The sequence below is a fragment of the Stegodyphus dumicola genome, chromosome 3, assembly GCF_044657685.1.
Source record: "Stegodyphus dumicola isolate Sdum_Otavi_A_Nest chromosome 3, ASM4465768v1".
In the NCBI taxonomy this organism is placed as follows: Eukaryota; Metazoa; Arthropoda; class Arachnida; order Araneae; family Eresidae; genus Stegodyphus; species Stegodyphus dumicola.
The window spans coordinates 184,884,447-184,905,352 of NC_140770.1; the positions used below are offsets into that span (position 1 = coordinate 184,884,447).

At 33.6% G+C, this 20,906-nt stretch overlaps 2 protein-coding genes across 3 annotated transcripts in view; one reads left to right on the forward strand and one right to left on the reverse strand.

The window, feature by feature from the left end:
* LOC118191742 (WAP four-disulfide core domain protein 1-like) overlaps positions 1-7,715 on the forward strand; it is a 159,210-nt gene extending 151,495 nt beyond the window's left edge. Inside the window, exons 6-7 of the mRNA XM_085813700.1 lie at positions 6,976-7,060; positions 7,295-7,715. Of these exons, the coding sequence (XP_085669826.1) occupies positions 6,976-7,060; positions 7,295-7,337 (128 nt within the window). The 3' untranslated portion in view covers positions 7,338-7,715. The remainder of the gene's footprint in view (positions 1-6,975; positions 7,061-7,294) is intronic.
* The window catches only part of LOC118187642 (calmodulin-alpha-like), a 220,127-nt gene that overhangs the window by 105,946 nt on the left and 93,275 nt on the right, over positions 1-20,906 (reverse strand). The window lies entirely within an intron of this gene.

Sequence of the window (20,906 nt, forward strand, 5' to 3'; positions counted from 1 at the left end):
AGTAAATGCCATAAACAGGTATTTTAGTATTTCTATTATTCTGACCTCCTTGATTTAAACTATTCCAACCGTTCAGGAAAAAGATAAACATTATGAACAGAAAAATCTGCCCTTTTTACTTCCTTGTACGAAGTAAAAAGGAAGTATTGTAATCGCGAAAAGTTTCAGGCATCATATTTCAACGACAATATCCATTTTGACCGCTATCGAATGCAATTTAACGATGTTTTTGCGTCATATCTGTACGCAAGGACAGAATAAAAGACTCGTTTCCTCAAAAAAAAAAAAAAAAATAAAAAAAAAAAAATAATAAAACTGCTTTAAAATTAATTCTGAAGAGAATTTTTCGTGGCGTCTGTACGAACGTATGTGCGTACGTACGTATCTCGCATAACCCGAAAACGAGTAGCCTCAGAACATTGAAATTTTGTATATAGGACTGCTATAACATGTAGATATGCACCTCGTATTTTGGTTGCAATGGGCCGCAATTTATATATATATCCCCTCTCTTACTCGGCACAGTGATCTCAGTTTCTTTACTCTTATATGTTTGTAAATTGTACATTTTTTGCTTTAAAAATGATTGAATTATGTTGTTCTTATCTTTCAGTTAATGTTTTTATGCCTTTCGGAATTCTGGACGCAATATTTGTACAATTATCAACAATTTAAAAGCTGTTTAAGTGCGGTTAAGTTTTAAATAACATGGCGGACATATTTGTTTACATTTGAAACAGCAGAATTGTAGATTTGTTGCCAATCTGGAGAGACTAAGCTTCGCAACAACAAAAATAACGCCTTCATTTATTATTGCGAATTAAATCCTGCTTAATCCTTTCTGGAATTTTTTCGAGGAAATAAGTGTTTAAGATTTACTTCGTAATTTTTAATACAGCTATTTTGAGTTTTTATGTATTTTTGCCTTGTCGCGAAGTGAGAACTGAATTAATTGAATGAGAAATACTAAATCGTCTGTGAAAAACTGTTTCTTTTCTGTTTTGTTTGCTTAATTTCTTTCATACATCGTTCTAGCTTTATTATAATATTTGAATAGAACATGTGGCAACGATAAGATAATTCTTCAAATGATATAAATTTTGTGCATTCAGAGTATCGTTATAGTAAACAAATATAGTGAATTTTAAAGAGTGCATTTATTCTATTGTGGTTTATGCGCTGTCGACGAAGTAGATTTTATTCAATCCAATCAATTTAAATGAAATTCAAGATAAAAATGCGTATAATTTAATATTCCGTAAAGGAAGTCATGTGGTGTACACATCAGATTTTTTACTTCCTTGTACGAAGTAAAAAGGAAGTATTGTAATCGCGAAAGTTTCAGGCAGCATATTTCAACGAGAATATCCATTTTAACCGCTATCGAATGCAATTTAACGATGTTTTTGCTTGATATCTGTACGTAAGAACAGAATAAAAGACGCTTTTCCTCCAAAAAAGTTATAAAACTGCTTTAAAATTAATTTTGAAGAGAATTTTTCGTGGCGTCTGTACGAACGTATGTATCTCGCATAACTCAAAAACGAGTAGCCTCAGAACGTTTAAATTTTGTATATAGGACTGCTATAACATGTAAATGTGCACCTCGAATTTTGGTTGCAATCGGCCGCACCAAACGTATATAAATATATTTATATATATATCCACTCTGTTAGCCGGCTCAGTGATCTCAGTTTCTTTACTCTTATATGTTTGTAAATTGTACATTTTTTGCTTTAAAAATGATTGAATTATGTTGTTTTCATCTCCCAGTTAAGGTTTTTATGCCTTTAGTAAATCTGTATGCAATATTTTTAGAATTATCAACAATTTTAAAGTTGTTTAAGTGCCCCTAAGCGTTTTTTTTATGGCGGCCATTGATTGTTTACATTTGAAACAGCAGACTAGTGAATTTGTTGCCAATCTATAGAAACTTAGCTAAGATAACGTCTTCATTTATTATTGCCAATTAAATCATGCTTAATCCTTTCTGTAATTTTTTCGAGGAAATAAGTGTTTAAGATTTACTTCGTGATTTTTAATATAGATATTTTGAGTTTTTATATATTTTTGCCTTCACGCGAAGTGAGAACTGAATTAATTGAATGAAAAATACTCAATTGTCTGTGAAAAACTGTTTCTTTTTTGTTTTGTTTGCTTAATTTCTTTTATACATCATTCTAGCTTTATTATAGTATTTGAATAGAACTTGTGGCAACGATTAGATAATTCTATTCTTTAAATGATATTGTGCATTATCAGTTATAATATGAACAAATATAATACTGTTAAGTGAATCTAGCGCCAGAGTTTAAATGAAATGCAAGAAAAATTGCGTATAATTTAATATTCCGTACGAGGAAGTCATGTGGTGTACACATCAGATTTTTTATATATACTTTAATAAAAGGAAATGTGTTCCTTCTTTTAATATATACAAGAAATGGAACCCATTTTCCTTTCTAAACTTTTGAAAGTCGATAACGCTTAAAAAATGCTAAACTACGTCAATATAAATATATAATATAATATATAAAATTTGCTTACAATTTTAGAAAAGTAACTTTTGATTCAGGAAAGCTTTAGAAACTTAAAAATTACTGAAGTTTTCTTCATACAAATTTGTAGCTACAGCTTTAATGTTCTCTAAATAATTTAACGTGTAATGTAAATAAAAGTAATATGCTTAACTCCATCAGTACTGAAATGGCATAGTTAAGAATTATCATACAAGTACTGTATTGAAAGGCTTATAATTTTTATATAATACATGAAACTACCTTGAATTATAAAAGAAAAGTAGTTACATAAATATGAAAACGTGATTTCAAACCCATTATAACCTCATGGAAATTAAGAATACAGCTGCGGGAAATCTCTTGTCAAAAAGTACATTTTGAGTTGTCTAACATTATGCATGTATTGTATGCATGTATGTAAAAGTATAAACTGAAAATTCAGAAGTAAGTTGACAAGAAAGTTTTTGTAACTTATATATGGATTTGAAATATATGTGAAAATGTTTTAAAAACGTATCATGAATCATATGAGAAATTCGTCATTTTAAAAAACTACGAGAGAGAAGTCACACATCTTTATATGAGTGCGAAAAATCGGAACTAAGATTCTCTAAAAGGTCCTAAAATGTTAAATAATTAAAGTTTTAACTAATACCGCTAAAGAGCCAAAGATTGGCCCCCAACCGAAATTGCAACCCTAAAGCGTCGCAACAACATGGCTAACGACTCTCCCATATCAGTCGTGACGTCACACATCGTGACGTGTCATGGCTTCATTTTCATTGCATGGGAACATACGGGGAAGGCTTACTCCATCTTTTCTAACCTCCTTGCTTACAGCTTTCCTTGAAAAATAATCACAGTTAAGTCCCAAAAACTCGACTGCAGATATCTCGACATTCCCGCATAAATCTAAGATCACTTTAAAAAAAAAAAAATTGCTAACGAATTTCTGCTGGTCAAGCAGAGCATTATTTTTTAAATAATGTGGTTATCGTTTTTTATGGCTATCCTGAAATAATTTCTAATATTAGCATATAGCGTTCAAACGGTGTTTGTACATTTTAATTATCGCTGTAATAACAGTATATTTATTTGCGTGTAGTCATGTTTTCCTGTTTTGTTCAAAGATTTCGTACAGTAATTTAATTTTTCAATTTTTGTCCCTTTCCCTTTGTGTTCTTTTGTCAAATGAATTTGATAACGGGTTTTGTTCCTTTCACAGAAAATACGATCTACCATAATCCCTTCCAGTACTGAAATGCTTCAAAAAGTCAATTTGTTGCTATCAGTTACGATTCGCTTTTTTTTTTTTTTTCCTGTTGGTAGTCATCAATAAGGACCTGAAGATTTATAACTGTAGTCTACAGTAAGCTAAACTTTGAGTGTCTTCCAAGTAAAGTTTTCAGTTTACATATCGACTTACATATCAAGTATTGTGTTGTCTGTGTAGTGAAATGTTTGAACGAGGAAGGGAAATAAATAAACATGGAAATGAAACTTGTAAGGTATATTTTAATTTTATTTTATAACAGTTGTAGAGACTATTAGGTATTTTGTTTTTGTAACAGGAGTGATGAACAATGAGCAACGCCTTCGCCGGGAATCGAACCACGGACCTCTGGAATACGCGCCCAGCATGCAGACCACTGCGTCGCGAAGACACGCTAAGAAGGCGGTAGAAATACCTTATACAGTTATTTTAATTTCAAAGCCCTTTCCTATCAATTCTTATTTCCACTTACAACTCCTTACCAGAGTGAGGTTTTAAATCTCGTTGAATGCAAATGAGTTAGAAGAAGTATTTAGGGAAGGTTCAACTTATTTCAATAGAGAGTGCTAGAAATCGTTAGTAGCGCGTGTTTGCCTTCGGACTAAGTTATTCTCGAAACTGTTATGCTCGGCCGTATTTACGTGCCTTTTGATATTCGTCGGCTAGTCTAAATTAAATCTACGTTAAATAATTGTGTTCAGCTTCAGCTAAGTCTCGTTTTAGTTAATTATAGTTTAGTTTCTTATTTCTTATTCTGAGCAAAGTCCGAGTAGAGGCTTCCTGTAAGCCCGAGAAGGGGCCGACTGTTATTCTTATTTTGAGTGAAATAAAGGGTCTTTTAACCCTTCTCGAATCTACGACTTTAGTTATTTGAACTCAGCTATAAGCTGCTGCACAGTTCACTAGGTTCCTCGACATTTCGTCTGGGACCAAGAGTTAGGAACCCTATAAACTATATGCCCTAAAGGTACTGCACAATGGGAAAAGTATTTATAAACTTGTTGGATGATCTACTATAATAGCAAATAAATAGACTCCATTAAGAACCATTCAGAAAAGGTCCTTAATGGAGTCTTGAAATGTCTTAATGTGCCTTGGGAAAAGACCACGTATGTAGTTTAAAGGAAAGGAAAAGTATCAAAGGGGACGTATACGAGAAAATGAGTAAAAGGCTTTATTTAAGGTTTGGCGAAAAGTAAATCTAAAACCCATTTCAGGACCTTTTTTTGCAACTGAAAAACCTTCGAATTCTGTGAGGAATTTTATGAAAACCATGGATGGCACTAGAGAAAGTTGCTAGACGTTCAAACAAGTTTTTTAAAAAAAGGAGATTAAAGGAGATCAATGGTGAGACGGTGGACTCAGTGAAAATTCCAGACTGGGAATGCTTCTGACGATGATGTTGTAGAATGAATAGGGCAGGGCAAAAAAACTGAACTTTTATCTGATGAAATAATTGCACAAGTGAAAGAGAACGAGGCTAGAAAGGTAGGTAGGTAGGTTACGGAGGACTGGAACGCCTGATGTCTAACAGAGGTAAACAGACATGTTTTCCACGCCCTCCTCTAACTACTGCAAAAGCTCCCTGGAGCACAACGAGGCTGCACTAGGAGGTTATTGAGGTTGTCAAAGGGAAGTACATGGCCTTACAAGGGCATTAGTAGGATTGTATTACACATTGGAATAATTTGCTTTGGTTTAGTTGATTTAGGCAAAGACACAGGACTATCTATCCCAAAGGAGGTGTATACCTTCGTGGATGAATTTCTAAGGGAAGCTTTCTGGTATGCAAAGTTACACATGAGGAAAACTGTGAGAATGCTCGTGCAGCTAATCCGTTCGCTTGGAATCGGATGTCTTCCTTTTTCCGCGGTTGTCAAAATCATTCCTGTTTCTGCGAAATCATCAATCTTCATTACCCCTTTCTCAAAGCGGTTACATAGTGGGGGGACGAGTGGACCTTGGCCTCTCCCGAAAAGTAGGAATGTAAAAAATTTTTAATTTAAAAAGAAGAATTTTTAAAAGAAATAATCCAAAAATATTTACTATCTCAGATCTTTGCATGAATGAAGATGAGAGAGAGAGAGATGTTCAAACTCTGCGATGATTTTGACAATGAACTAAAAGTAAAAAACAATATTCTTACAAAATTCTGCATAATGGTGAGTTATAATAAAATCTTTCAGAATAAATATTCAGAATAAACTTCTTTGGTCTTAATTGCGCTTTTGCAGCTTTTAATTCTTTCATTTATGCAAATCCAATAAACTGCATTTTCCTTATTGTTATTCTGAATTCGATAGCCTTTATAAAGGGCTAAAAGTTTTTTCCTTTTAAATCCAATAATGATTAATATAAGATGTGAAAATAACAGCTAATATTGTAGCAGAATTACAAATGGAATGAAACTTAAGATTTCAAGATGAGCCTAAACTAAAACACGTCTTTAATCTAACGAAGACCAGGGATAAATAGAATATCTCTTCTAAGTCCTGACGAAGACTAACTTATTCACAAAGAAACTGCCCTGCTCTTTTTAATGACTCATCATGACATCTCCTAAGGAGCTGTGGGAGGGGTATTGTACTCTCCGATTTCGAGGGAACAGGAAGAATTTTGAAAAACGCGGAAAGAAGAATCGCGGAAACAGAACTAATTCCTGGAATCGAACTCAGATCGGAACTACCAGCGTACAACTATTTTACCGCTCGGCTGAGGGTGGCTCATTACGTAGTTGATTGCAATACAATAGTTGGTTGTATATCTGTATAATAACTGAGTATTATGAAGCAGCGATTTCACATTGCTGATTTGAGTGTTCATGTATTCTTTTTTATTTATTTATTTATTTATTTATTTTTTATGTGCACATTTCATGTGTGTTCATGCTGTGTTTAATGTACAAACAAGACTGCCCCACCCACAAATGTACATCAAATTTCAATGTAGCACAATGTCGCCCTTGTATGGCCATGTTTAATCTGAATGGAATATCAATAAGCTCCCGGTGCGGCCTTGTGCGGCTCCAGGGAGTTGTTGCATCTGGATAGTGGAAGGCGTGGGGCATATGCCTGCTTACTCCTGTTAAACACCAGGCGTCCCCGTCCTCCGTCACCTGATTTATTTTGGCATTAATTTACATGTTAAAACTTAAATAATTTCTAATTACTGCTTCCTTTTTAGTGTACCTGCCCGGCGGTTGCATTTTGAGTGAATCTCAATACAAGCATATGCAAGAGTTCATAGCTCGGCCTTACGTCGTCAACTGGTAAAAAAATTTCATTGAACTAACATAAGATTTTCATTGATTTTATATGAAGACAAGGTTTTTTTCGTTTAATAAACACTTCTTAGTTAAAGCGGCTAAAGTAAATTAAAGTTACTAAAGTTTCAAGTTTGTAATTTTACTTTAGTAACTTTAGTTACTAAACTAAATTTTAGCCGCTTGTAACTTTAGTGTAGTAAAAAAAGAATGTTTTAAAAAAATTTTCTTCTTTTTCAGTTCTTGCGTAGCTGGTTCTGTAGAATGCCAAATTTCTTCTTAAAGACCAATAGCAGAATGGTTTCCGAGAGAACATTTTTTATCTGTGATATTTCAAGTGGGAATTCCTAAACGAAGGAGGGTCTACTGTACATAATTACTGTAATATTTAATGAAGTTTTACTTTTAATGCTGTTACGCGTTATTAACATTGCAGTATTATTATATGTTTGAAATAATATTTGTATTCTGAAAGAATTTTTAAAACATCTTATAATATGTGTGTTAAAAACGCATCTATTTAAATTCATTGCATGTGATGTTTTGTTTAAGCTACTGCGATGCGAAACTGTAATATGTTACTCTTTGCATGAAATAAAACGTGATTGTAAGCCATTAAAGATTTAAAATTTATAAATATGCAAATAAAGCCTGTGTAGTATTTCAGTGCTACCATTTATTTATTACAGAATCCTTACTCAATGTATCGATATTCTGCATTACATTTAGCAAAATATTTTAGTCATGGTTTTCCCAAAATATCAAGTATCACATATTTTACAGCTTTTCAATTACTTTTGCAAAATTCATACCCACGTAAAAATTACATCTAAATCAACTGATTATACAGTGAAACTTTCCTAAAACAGTTAACTGTACAATTGCAGATACAAGCCAGTTTCTTGTAGTCTCACATGACTATCGGTAATTTTAAGTACTATTTTTCCTTTGTGTTCCCGACAAATGTATCGCTGTCTAAGGAAATAACCACTATATGCGGTTTCATTTCACGTAATTGTTTTCAAATAATGTATTCATATTTCTATCTTATACTCCCGAGATTAGCATATTTAATATTACATAATCCCTACTAATTATTCACAACTCTATTTCAAAAGAAATTTGTGAAAACAAAAACCATTTGAAATTTTCTTCATTAAACTAATAATGATGAAAATTAATATGCACAAAAATATTTGATTATATATCTTTTAACAAAATACCATAAAATATTTAATGCAATAATGTGGTTCTAGTCTCATACTTGTGCAGAAAAATGGAAGAACAACGTAAACAGAGTAAGCTACCTACTAAATTTTCACACAGTACCCTTTAGTAATGCCAAAAAGATTCCTTGGCTTGCATATCTTGCCTAACTCATTCCATAAATAAGTACGGTATGCTCAAATTTATTAGTACATAATATTAAAATGAAAATATTTACATCAAGAAAGCTTTAAAAGGGTATTTCTAAATTATAATCAAAAAACAAGTTTTCAATAATATTGTTTCAATAGAATTCAAAAAAAAAGTAAAAAAACTGTGCGTTAGCTGTAAATACATTGGTTCAAATTATCAGGTCTGAAATCATGACCTGTCAGTTTTTTATGCACATTGCTACTTACGTAGTCGATCTTATCTTGAATTTTTTTAACTTTTATTATTCTGCATTTACTCCCTTGTCTCTCATTCCAGTTTTTAAAAGAATGTTAAAAAATGTTTTGCTTCTCAAGAAAGAATGTGGTCAGATGATTTACATCACAGATGGCAGTGAAAGATTGCAATTTTTTTATCAGTACAACATGAATCATGTAACGAAATCTTGTTTGTCAATTAAAATATCATTCCGGGATGGAGATAAGATAAGCAACATCGCTCTCCAATAAGTTACTCAGAATATCAATCGGTGACGTTCATCAATGCATCATATACAATGACATCGGTGACATTCATCAATGCATCAGCTCCCTTCAATAAGTTAGTCACACTCAGCATGTCGATCGGTGATATTTGATGAAATTCTGAGCCAAAGCTAAAAGTAAATTGCATTTGACTGTACAAATTGTGAATTGCATTTACAAACAAACTGAAATATTGTAAACACAGAACAACGCATGAAAGACGACTTCAATCATCTGGGTTTTACACAATGTTCCATAAGTTCAATCAGCTGCTCGCCAAAGGGTCGATACGGATTTGTTTGCTTCTGCTCCATGATGATTGGTATTCCAACTTTGGTACTGAAATGAACATATTTTGTCTTCTAAATCAAGTTTCTAAACACTCCTGCGGTTTTTTTATTTAACACGAGATTTTCTCATTTAGCGATTTAATTTATCAGGCCTCCTTTTTTAAATATTGTAGTGTTACGTTGTACGGTTTCGTGAATTTAGAGTAAATAGTGATAAATAAGAAGTCAAAACACAAATTAGTCTTCATTATTACGCAAGACAGTTCCAAAGACACGTTTAGAAACTTCGAAAAACCACGTTGATTACGCTAAAACAATCAGCAACACAGCTTCATGCTATAACGGTGAAGACAGCTTCACGGCAAAGCATTAAAATACAGCTTCTGACTTGATAAATCGCTCTCAAGCTAAGCTCTTACTGAACTCTAGATACTCTTCTATTCCGCACACAGGCTAGGTGCATATAACTTTAACCTACCTTAAGGCGCATACTCGAGAAAAACCGCTAAGATTGTTTCTAGAATGTTCTTATTTCTTCTATGGCATATTGCAATTTAGTCGTCAAATATTGCCAAATGAGCGATTTTGCACCAAATCCAGTAACTTTGCCTTTCCTGCCAACCCTAACCGCGAATTGCGGGAAAGCTATCTTACCGCACCAGGGCCCTTCGTAACAGTATCCTAACTCTGGAAATGAACACGTGGGAAAAAAATAATAAAACAGACGATTATTTTAGTACTTTTTATGCAAAATAATTAGATTTTATTATTATTACATGGCACAATGATGCAAAATGGATGTGAGTGCATGCAGACTCGAATAGTTTGAAGAAAATCAAATTTTACTTTTATATCCCATGTTCAGTAACAGAATAAGTTTTAGTAAAATTTTTTGTTTAGTTAGCGTGCTATTTTCCGAGTCTTACGTCAGATGCTATTCGATGTTCTAATGCAAGCCCTCTCGTTCCTACAAATGATGTAGCTATATTCAAACGTAAAATTTGATACTGATAACGTCGTAACTATTTACAAAACATTAGACGGACAAAATTGCTCATAGTTCGTTCTAGGATTGGGGAATTGAAACTGATAGTATAAATTCATTCCAATCTAACTTGAAAAAACAAACAATACATTTTTCTAAAAAACTTTCCGATGAGCCAGGATATATTTCCCGTTTAGAGGAAAATAAAATAAAAACATTTAAATTTGAATACTATATTTGCTATAATTCTTACTGATTTTTGTAAATCGTTCATTTTGATTCCGAAAAATTCTCCAGAAAAAATACATGTGTAATATTTGAAATAATTTTAGCTCAAAAATTGGTTTAGGAAAGGAAGCAAAAAACAGCATTTTGAAATGTGTTCAAAACTTGCATAGACTAAAATGAGTACTGTTTATAGATCCTTTCTCAGAAAGTTTTATTTCTTGCATTAAAATGTTTTACTTTACATGTACAGAAACGCAATAATTACTGGAAGACAATTTATATGATCCCAAGAAAGGACATGCTCATTAATATGAAAACTAAAATTCGAGTTTCAGGTAGGATTGCAGTCGTCTAGGCAGACCTAAATGTTCAATCCCTTGTGGCAGTTGTAAATTGTAATTCAGTGCGTGTCTGATTGTGCATCGGGAATAATGCATCAGACTCCTGGGTTGAGGGATGGCAGTAAAGTTTTCGAAGTCACGCTTTTGAAACTCCTCGATAACGTCTTCCACACTTTTGTCACACGTGCCTTGAAATACGAGAGGTACATGTCTCATCTCTTCGTATGAAAGATAAGCATCAGGAATGGATCTCCAGATGAACCTCAGGGTCTTCAAATAAGAATTAAATGTAAAACCTCCGACATACATGTTTAAAAACGACAAAACGAGTTCAAGAATATGAACTTCTCTGTTCTTTAATAGCTTTGCATCTGCTCTCACTGCCACCCTGACTTCCCTACAGGATTCCTTGAAAATAGATCTTGTTTTAGTGGAACAAAAATTATTTAGTCATTTGAATAAGCAAGTTAAATTTACTAGAAAATATCTGCCATTCTAACACTAACTTTCTAAAGCTCAAAATACTGGCATGAGATGCTTTTGCCCCTTAATGCAAGCTCTGCGTTTTCTAAATTCTGTTGGCCAGTGGCTTCTGCAATTAGAAAAATTTTGCTACCTCTAAATACTGCCATCCAATGAAGCTGCACTGGCTTTGGTGCCGGCACTGTATATCGAACGTGTACTACTCATTCCGTACGGTATGAAATTAAACACATAATTTTCATTCATGAATTTTCATTAAGATACCTCAAAATCAAAGAAATTACCGATTTTTCAATTTTTGGCTGAAAACGTACCTTAATACCCTTACTACACTGAAGAGAAATTTTGAAATGATGTGACGATAATAAATGCTATATAAAGGTTTTTAAAAATTTTGACACCCTTTTTAACCCCCTCAGTGTTTATTTTTTTTACTTCTTAATTTTTTCAGTAACTTACTAAAAATCAGTGTAAATGAAAAAGAGTAATTAAATAAGTCTCCTATCAAAAAACACTTTATGTTTATATACTGATTTATTTAATTAAAAATTAAAGTTGGAAAAAATTTTTTTCACTTTAAACTGGCAAATAATATATTTATACTGAGCTCAGCAAATAATTTTATGTGTATTATCAGTCAACTTTGCTATGCTTATTCAAAGATGGAAATTATCTGTGATTAGACATGAACAGAAAGAGATGGTGTAATGAAAGTGATCAAGTCTCTGACTGTAGCATTATTGAAATAGTGCTGTGACAAACATTAAACTCTTTAATTAATTAAAATGCAAATAAATTAATTTAAAATTCAATTTATATACGTGAACAAATGGATAAAATAAGAGAAGAAATCACATAAGCCGCTGAGTTGTTTAAAATAAAATGTTTTATGTTAAAATTTCAAACTTTGCTTTTTTTAAAAAATTAATAAAACAAAAAATCAATATTATTAATAGTGATTATAAGCGCTTTAGAAAATATATTATAATTTATTCATGCATTAAAATTGTTTTGAGCGTGTTTTAAAAAACAAAAACAGGTAAAGAAAAATTCTACTTGCGTTTAATGATTTTTTTGCAATATAAGATAAGGTTTTAAACAAAAGCTTGTAATTTATGTTCATATTAATCAATTGAGCAGTACTAAGTTTTATTATCTTGAATTATTGAAATTCAGTAATAAAATTTTTAAGAAATTTGAAATGATTTAATGACCATTCAGAACAGTTTACATTCTTTAATATTCATTTTAGTTGTCCAGACGGTAGATATATATATGTATTGCTCTATGTTATTATTCTTATTTTAATCACAATTAATGTGGTAGAGAGAATGAACTTCATATAATTTAAATATTTCATTTTTGAGGTATACGTACTTAACAAAGTGCATTTAATTTCGTGATTCCTGACTGCATTAATTAATTAAAGTAATTGATTTGAGCTATTTTGAGGAAATATAAAGAACACAGTATTCGTTAATTTTAAACATAGAAACAATGTCTTACTTAGGAAGAGCTCGTAAGGAAGATTTGCAAAATCTCGCGGCTGAACTGGGAGTTCATGTGACTTCAGATTTGAAAATAGTCGATTTAAAACAGAAAATTGTGGAAAGTAGAGATTATGATGAAGTATTCGTCAAAGGAGTCTTAGACACAATAATAGAAGAACGGAAAGTGAGGGAGGAAAGGGAAGAACGGAAAGAGAGGGAGGAAAGAGAAGAACGGAAAGAGAGGGAGAAACGAGAACGTAGAAGACAGAAAGAGCGGAGAAGGAAAGAACAGTATGAATTAGAGAGATTAAGACTTGAAGCAGAGACAAAGTCTCAAAATACCGGACAGATCCGGCCGAAAACGGAGCTGCGTCACCTTATGCAGAAATTCGATGACAAGAAAGGAGATATCAGTCTATATTTGCTATTGTTTGAAAGGCAAGCAGAATGGGCTAAAATTGATAAAGAAGAATTTGTATCTCATTTACTAGGACTACTTCCTTACGAAGTAACCCAGTTAATAGCTAGAGAACCCTCCCATAAAGCTAAAGACTATGAACACGCAAAGAATTTATTGTTAAGACGGTTTAAACTAAGCCCAGAAAAGTTTAGGCAGAAATTTATGAAACACCAAAAAAGTACCGAATCCACATGGGTGGATTTCAATTATGAAATAGAAAATTATTGCAAAGAATGGGTGACTGGTCTAGGAGTTAAGACTTTTGATCAGTTGCTAGATTTGATGGTGATTGACCAACTTAAGCGTCGAGTTCCTCCTGAAATTCGAGATTTTCTTGATGAGTGGGTAGAGATGATTTCATCTAAAAATTTAGCTGAAAAACTTGATGCCTATGAAAACGTTTGCGGAAACTTTCAAAAAAAGCATGTAGTGGATAGGCAGAAAGAAAGATACAATGCACTAACTCAAGGTAAATTGAGTTCAGACAATAAAAATAAAACTGAAAAAAAAAAAAAAAAATGTCATCAGGATTTAATACGCAAAGCTGGTTTCATATAAATACCCAGATGATAAATATGAAAAACGAAAGATGCCACAATGCTATCAGTGTGGGTCCTATCAACATTTAAGGCCCCAATGTCCAAAACTTAATAATAGTACTGAATCTCCTGCTAATCCTAACAGAATTAGTGCAAAACCAGAGGATAAATTTTTATTACCTTATACTAGTATGGGTTACGTAAATGGTCATAAAATTCCTATATTAAGGGATTCAGGTGCTAGTATTGATATAGTTTGTCGCAAATACAGGTGAAAATGTGTGGGTGCAACAGCCATTAGACTTGAATCCGACCTGTTTACCATTGGCTGAGATCGAACTAAATTGCGATCTTGGGCGAGTAATAACTAAGGCTGTCATTATTAGAAATGAACTCGACAAAGGAAGGTATTTATTAGGCAATCGAACTTTTGCACTGTTGAATAAACAAGGAAAGGAGCCTGATAGTTGTCCTCACCAGGTTAATGCTGTCTCTACTAGAGCTCAAAGGAAAAGAGAAATAGCTGAAGAGAAGCTCTTGGAACCGATGAAGGAAGAAAATAAAGCATCCAGAGATGTTTTTGAAGAAGAAGATAATTTACCGGAACTAAATACGGAAGATGAAGCTCTCATGAAACTGGTAAAAATTGACTCAGAAGAAGTTGCACGACTTCAGCTTACTGATAAGGAACTGTCTAAAATCATCCAAGAAGTTAAAGAAGGTACATGCAAAAATGAGAACTATAGTCTGACAAGAAAAGAGCTTTTAGTTAAAAAAACGACAGATAAAATGGGCTTTGAAAGATAGTTTGTAGTTATACCTGAAAACCTCAAGTCGTCAATTATGAAGATGTGCCACGAAGGAACTTCTGGTCATTTGGGTGTCAAAAAGACCAAAGACAGACTTGCTAGATATTTTTATTGGACGAGGTGTTACAAAGAAACTGAAGATTTTGTAAGAACCTGCGATGCTTGTCAGCGCGTTGGAAAAGGAAATGACAAAAAGAAGGCTCCAATGACATTAGTATCAGTAATTTCCGAAATATTCACTAAAATAAATGTCGATGCTGTTGGTCCGCTACCTATTTCAAAGACTGAAAAAATATATTATTACAGCTCTGTGTATGTCGTCCAAATATCCAGATGCTGTTGCGGTGACAGACATTTCTTCGCCATCTGTGATTGATGCTTTCTTACAGATTTTCAGTCGTATGGGTTTCCCCAAAGTGATCCAAACAGATCGGCGGACCTCTTTCGTCAGTGCTTTGACAGAGGAATTTTTGGAGCGTTTCGGAATTAAACATGTAAGAAGCTCTGTGTATCATCCGCAGAGTAATCCCGTTGAGCGATTCCATAGAACGCTAAAAAAGATGTTAAGAGTCGTATGCATAGGAGCGACTACTGACTGGGAGAATTATCTACCATCAGTTCTTTTTGCTCTCAGAACAGTCACACACGAAAGCACTGGTTTTACACCAGCAGAATTAGTTCATGGCAAAAACCTACGAACGCCAGTCACTTTACTTTATGAGCAGTGGCTAGAACCGATTGAAGAAAGTAATAATGTTGTCAGTTACGTTTTCGAACTAATCGAATGAAGAAATGCCAAGAACTTGCTGTGGAAAACATGAAAGAAGCTCAACAACGGACGAAAACATGGTACGATCGAAACGCAGTGAAAAGAGAATTTGCTAGAGGAGATTTAGTTCTTGTTTTATCAACGAATCGTCAAAGTAAACTAGAAGTACAATGGAAAGGACCCGGAAAAATAGAGCAGAAAATTTCAGAAACCAATTATATTGTAAGTTTCGAGGAACAAAATGAGCCAAATCAAGTATATCACATTAACAGGCTTAAACCATATTACAAAAGACCAGAAATGATTAATATGATAACTGAAGTGGAAGGAGACTTAGAAATGGACATTCCTCATTTACCTTCCAATCCAAGCATATTAAATTTCTCGGACATCATAGAGGAGAATGAACTCGAGAAAAGGTTGAAACCCGAGAAAATAGAAGATTTACGAAAGGTTTTATGGAAATATTCTGGTTGTTTTTCAAATAATCCTGGACTAAAAACTTGGTTTGTCACGATATTGAGCTATTAAATAACGAACCAATACAAATAAAGCCATACAGACTGTCACCCCGACAGACTGAAATTCTGAAAAAGGAAATCCAGAAAATGCTCGATCTTAAAATTATAGAGTCGGGAGAATCGAACTATACATCTCCCATGATTTTGATAGAATCTTCATCAAAGGATCCTAGGCCTTGTATTGATTATCGTAAACTCAAAGTTGTTACTAAAACTGAATACTATCCTTTGCCTAATATTGAAGAACGTATCGAAACTGTAGCAAAAGCAAAATATATTACCCTATTAGATTTATCTAGAGGCTACTGGCAAATTCCGTTAACAGAAAGAGCCCAAAGATATGCAACATTTGTAACTAGTTTTGGAAGTTTCAGGCCTCTACATTTACCCTCTGGATTAAAAAATGCCCCATATTTTTTTAGCAAAGTTATGACTAAAGTTCTGGCTGGATGCGAAGGATTCGCTGTACCATACCTGGATGGCATTGCCATTTACTCAGAAAACTGGGAAGAGCACCTTAAAAACCTAACTTCTGTTCTAGAGAGAATACAGAAAGCAAACTTACGACTAAAACCATCAAAATGTAAATTTGCACAAGATCAAGTGAGATACCTAGGCCATGTCGTGGGACAAGGACAACGAACCCCGGATGAAGTAAAGATCCTGGCTGTGAAGGAGTATCCTACACCTAAAACCAAAACAGAAGTACGTGCTTTCTTAGAACTGGTAGGGTATTATCGCCAGTACATACCGAGATTTTCGGAAATTGCTTCACCCCTCACGGACGCTTTGAAGGGGGTGACAAAAAAAAGAAATATACAATGGTCTGAAGTATGTGACAAAGCTTTTAAAAATTTAAAAGAGTTGCTATGCAGTAAAACCAATTCTGTATGATCCCGACTTTGATAAAAGGCTTATTATACGAACCGATGCCTCAGACAATGGCATGGGTATAGTACTATGCCAATTAGATGATGAACAACATGAACATCCTATCTTGTATATAAGCAAAAAATTTACTAAATTTGAAAAGAATTATTGTACTACTGAAAAGGAGTGCGCTGCTGTCATCTACGCTATCAAGAAATTACATTTTTATCTGAATGGTCAGTAAGAATTCTTGATTCAAACTGATCATAACCCTTTGGTCTGGCTACAATCCAACGCCAAATGTAACTCTAGATTGATGCGCTGGGCACTTTCTTTACAACCTTATAATTTTAAGGTCATTCATCGCAAAGGAACTTTGCACATGAACGTAGATGTTCTGAGTAGAATTAAGTAATATAATAACGCTTAGAATATGTAACGACGTTTAGAATTTATTTTATTATTTAATGTATGCTCAACTGATGTATTTGAACGATCTCCATTTCTTTTTATTTAAATGTGGTGTAAAAGTATTTATTTAAAACTTAAAATTTTTTGCCTGAAATTTGTAAATTTATAAGAGAAATTACCTTTACTCTTTAAGCAATTGAGCAAGCCGAGCTTAAAAACTTTCGAATTTTTACAGAACTTTCCCTTCGGTAAAAATCTCTCCGTTGGGGGAGAGGTTGTAACAGCTTTAAATATTATTAAAATCTTGTAGTTTCAAATAAATAATTTAATTAAATGAACATTAAGCTATTTGCGAGTGGCAATATTTGAAACCAAACTCGAGTGCCACGTGCGACTCTAGCACGAAGAATGTAATTTATTTTTAAATGTTAATATTCTTTTTTCTTCTTGTTTTGTATGTCGCCATTTGAGTGCTAAATAACGTTTTTTCTGTGTTCCATTATTGGAGTTGCTTCATATTGCCAAAGAAGTATCACACGACGCTAACGGATGACAATGCCTTTCCTGTGAACGTATCTCTCTCGGGGCAAACGGTAAACTGGTTAAGATAAATTCCAAGAATTAATTTGAAACGAACTGTAGAGGTAAACAATTAATTTCTCGGAATATTTTGTTTCAAACATTTCTCTGAAATACGAGTATTAGGAAAGCTAAACATATTATTACTCATACTTAATAAATCAACAGCATTTTTTAACGAATTCCTTTTTGTCACATTATTTTAGGGATTATTTTCGGGGGATGTCTTATTTTACAAAAAGTTCCGAAAATCACGATAGGGCTTATTTTCGGAGGATGTCTTATTTTCAGAAAAAGACGGTAGTATTGTGATTTTATAAATTTAATGTAATTCCTGTGGTTTAAATTTAATGTAAATATACTTCTATAATTAAAAATAGAAATCGCGTAAAGTTCTATTTAAATTTAAAATATTTTCTGAATATTCTGGGACGAAATACGAATAAAATAAGTATGAATGGGAAACGAATGATCCGTACCAAAGCCAAAAAGGCCAAGCCCCCCCCATTAACATAAAAAAAAACACAAATTTCATGTGCCAGATGAAAAGAAACTAAATAACGCTGGACATATATACCAGTGAAATTTAGATCCAGGCAGTGTACATTTTGAAGAACAAGGAAGAAACCTCATAAAAGAAGATACATGTGAAAAATGTGCAATGTGGGTCTAATGCATGTACCAAAAAGACAAAACATTCTTTGAACAGTGTCACAAAAAATATTTGCTCTTTGAAATAAAATAAAATTAAAAAAAATAAAAAATAAATAAAAAAAAAAAAACTGAGTATTTTTTTATCCTTATTTTACTAAATTTTTGGTTAATCTTTGGATTATGGTAACTTGGCGATTTTTTGGCGAAAATTTGGCGACTAACCCTGCTACAGCAACCTACTAGTTTTTTTTGGACGCCATTTTGTTTTCACGAAGTAAAGGCACTCTTTTTTTTTTTTTTTTTCCCTTTAAACTCAACATTTTTTTTCCAACAATCTGCTAGCCGAATTACGCTTATGCTAGAACTTTTATGGAACAAAAGTGCTTAATCATGACGAAGATTAGGTGCGAAATTGGGAGAAAGTGCAGAATCGCAAAGTGCTTGCCGCGTTTTTAAGAAATGCACATACACGGTAACCATGTACACGTCGACCTATTTTCACTTTAAAAAAAACAGCCCAGAATTGAAAAAAAAAATGGCATTGCGCACACTTTTGACTTTATCCATGTACACACTGCTAAAGTCTTAGCTAGTAACCTTTATCGTCTTACCAAAATGTCGCCAAACTACCTGTTACCATATTCCAAAGATTAGCCAAATTTTTTAACCCATTTAGCCAAACGTCCTTATTATATAGGTACTTATATTTTCACTGCTATAGAAAAATTACATAAATGTTTATTTTTAATTTTTCTGACGATTTACTTTGCAAAATAATGTAAAAACATTACATGTTACGCAATTCCTACATACATTTTTTTAAAAATTCGTAAATTTCGTCGTTTGTTGGAAACGCGCACGGAGAAAGGTAAATTTTTTCCCCTACTACCTAGGTAAGTTTCAAAGTCCTAGACGCGCGGTGGTTTCACAGTGCGACCACCACCCACAGAACAATGGGCATAAGTAGATTTTTTTTTAATTCATAGTGTTACGAATTTGGTATTTAAAAAGCTAATGTTAGTTCAATTATAAATTAAATGGTTTTATTTCTCACGCAGTGCAGCGCGTGACGAGTATTAAAAGAAAGCTAAGCCGGAAAATTGAAAATACAAGAGCGCGTGCATTAAATAAATAAATATCTCTTTGATTTCGAGAAAGTACAGGAAAATTCTAGCGCGTGATTTTTAAAATCTTATAAAAGGAGGAAAACATCTCAGTTCGTAGTAGTTGCTTAGTTTGTTGTTTAGAAAACTGCTTTTGTTGATTGTAGCGAATTCGCGGATTAGCGTTCTTTAGCTGTTTTGAATTACGTTCTATTGGACATTTGAGTAGTTAAAAGATAACTACTGTGAGATACTGTAATACTGCATGATAATTTGAGAAAATTTAAGCATTTTTGTTGTGATAATAATAAATTTTTGTTCATTTTTCATCGGACTTGTGCATTCATTTCATAACGAACCCGTACGCACGCAACAATTTTTGGTGTCAGAAGTGGGATATTGAATGCCAAACACAAGAGCGATGGAAGAACAGTTAAAACAAATCATGACAGCCTTTGCTACATTTGAAGAAGAGATGAAAGACTCTGTTAAAGAAGAAATTAGATCCGTTAAAGAAGAAATGAAGTTGGGCCAGGAATCCGTTAAGGGAGAAATAAAATTGGGCCAATAAGAAATGAAAGAAAAGATGGAAGCTAGTCAGAAAAAAAAATGGAAGAATCCGTTAGAAGAGAGATGAAATCTATTAAGGAGGAAATGAAAGTAGGTCAAGAGGAATTGAAGAGAGAAATTACTTGCATAATAGAAAACAAGTTCCAAGCTATGGAAGGAAGAATGGATGCAGTTGAGGACAAAGTTGGAGAAATTCAAGAAAGAGTTTCTGCGGTAGAGCAACAAATTGAAAAAAGAGTTTCTGCCGTCCAACAACAAATTGAGGAAAGGGTTTCTGCTGTTGCAAAAGAAGTTGACACTTTCAAGAAGAGCATAGCGACAGAAGGAAGCAATTCTGAGGGTTTTAAATTCTTACCGATGCTTGCTCGTCCATTTCTGAAATTATCCACATATGATTGGAAGACATCCTGGCAAGTATATAAAACACAATTTTCTATCGTTTCGGATGCGAATGGATGGGATTCCCAAACTAAGGCCTGTCATCTCGCCGCTTCTCTGAGAGCAGACGCAGCGGATATCCTGCAGTCGCTTCCAGAAAACCGAAGCCTTGACTTCGAAGCTCTATCCGGCGCATTTGAGCTGCGCTTTGGCGAGAAGTGTTTAAAAGACTACAACAGGCTTCAATTAAAATCCCGTCAACAGAAGCCCACCGAATCACTCCAGGAACTCGCCACGGATGTTGAAAGGCTGTCCCATCTCGCCTTTACGGAGTGCCCGAGAGAAACGAGGGAAATCCTGTCCCTGCAGTACTTTATCGATGGCATCCGTGATCCCGAAATACAGATGGCTCTACGAATGGCGGATGTTAAAGATTTAAAAAGCGCTCTAGTGTACGCCATGAAATTCGAG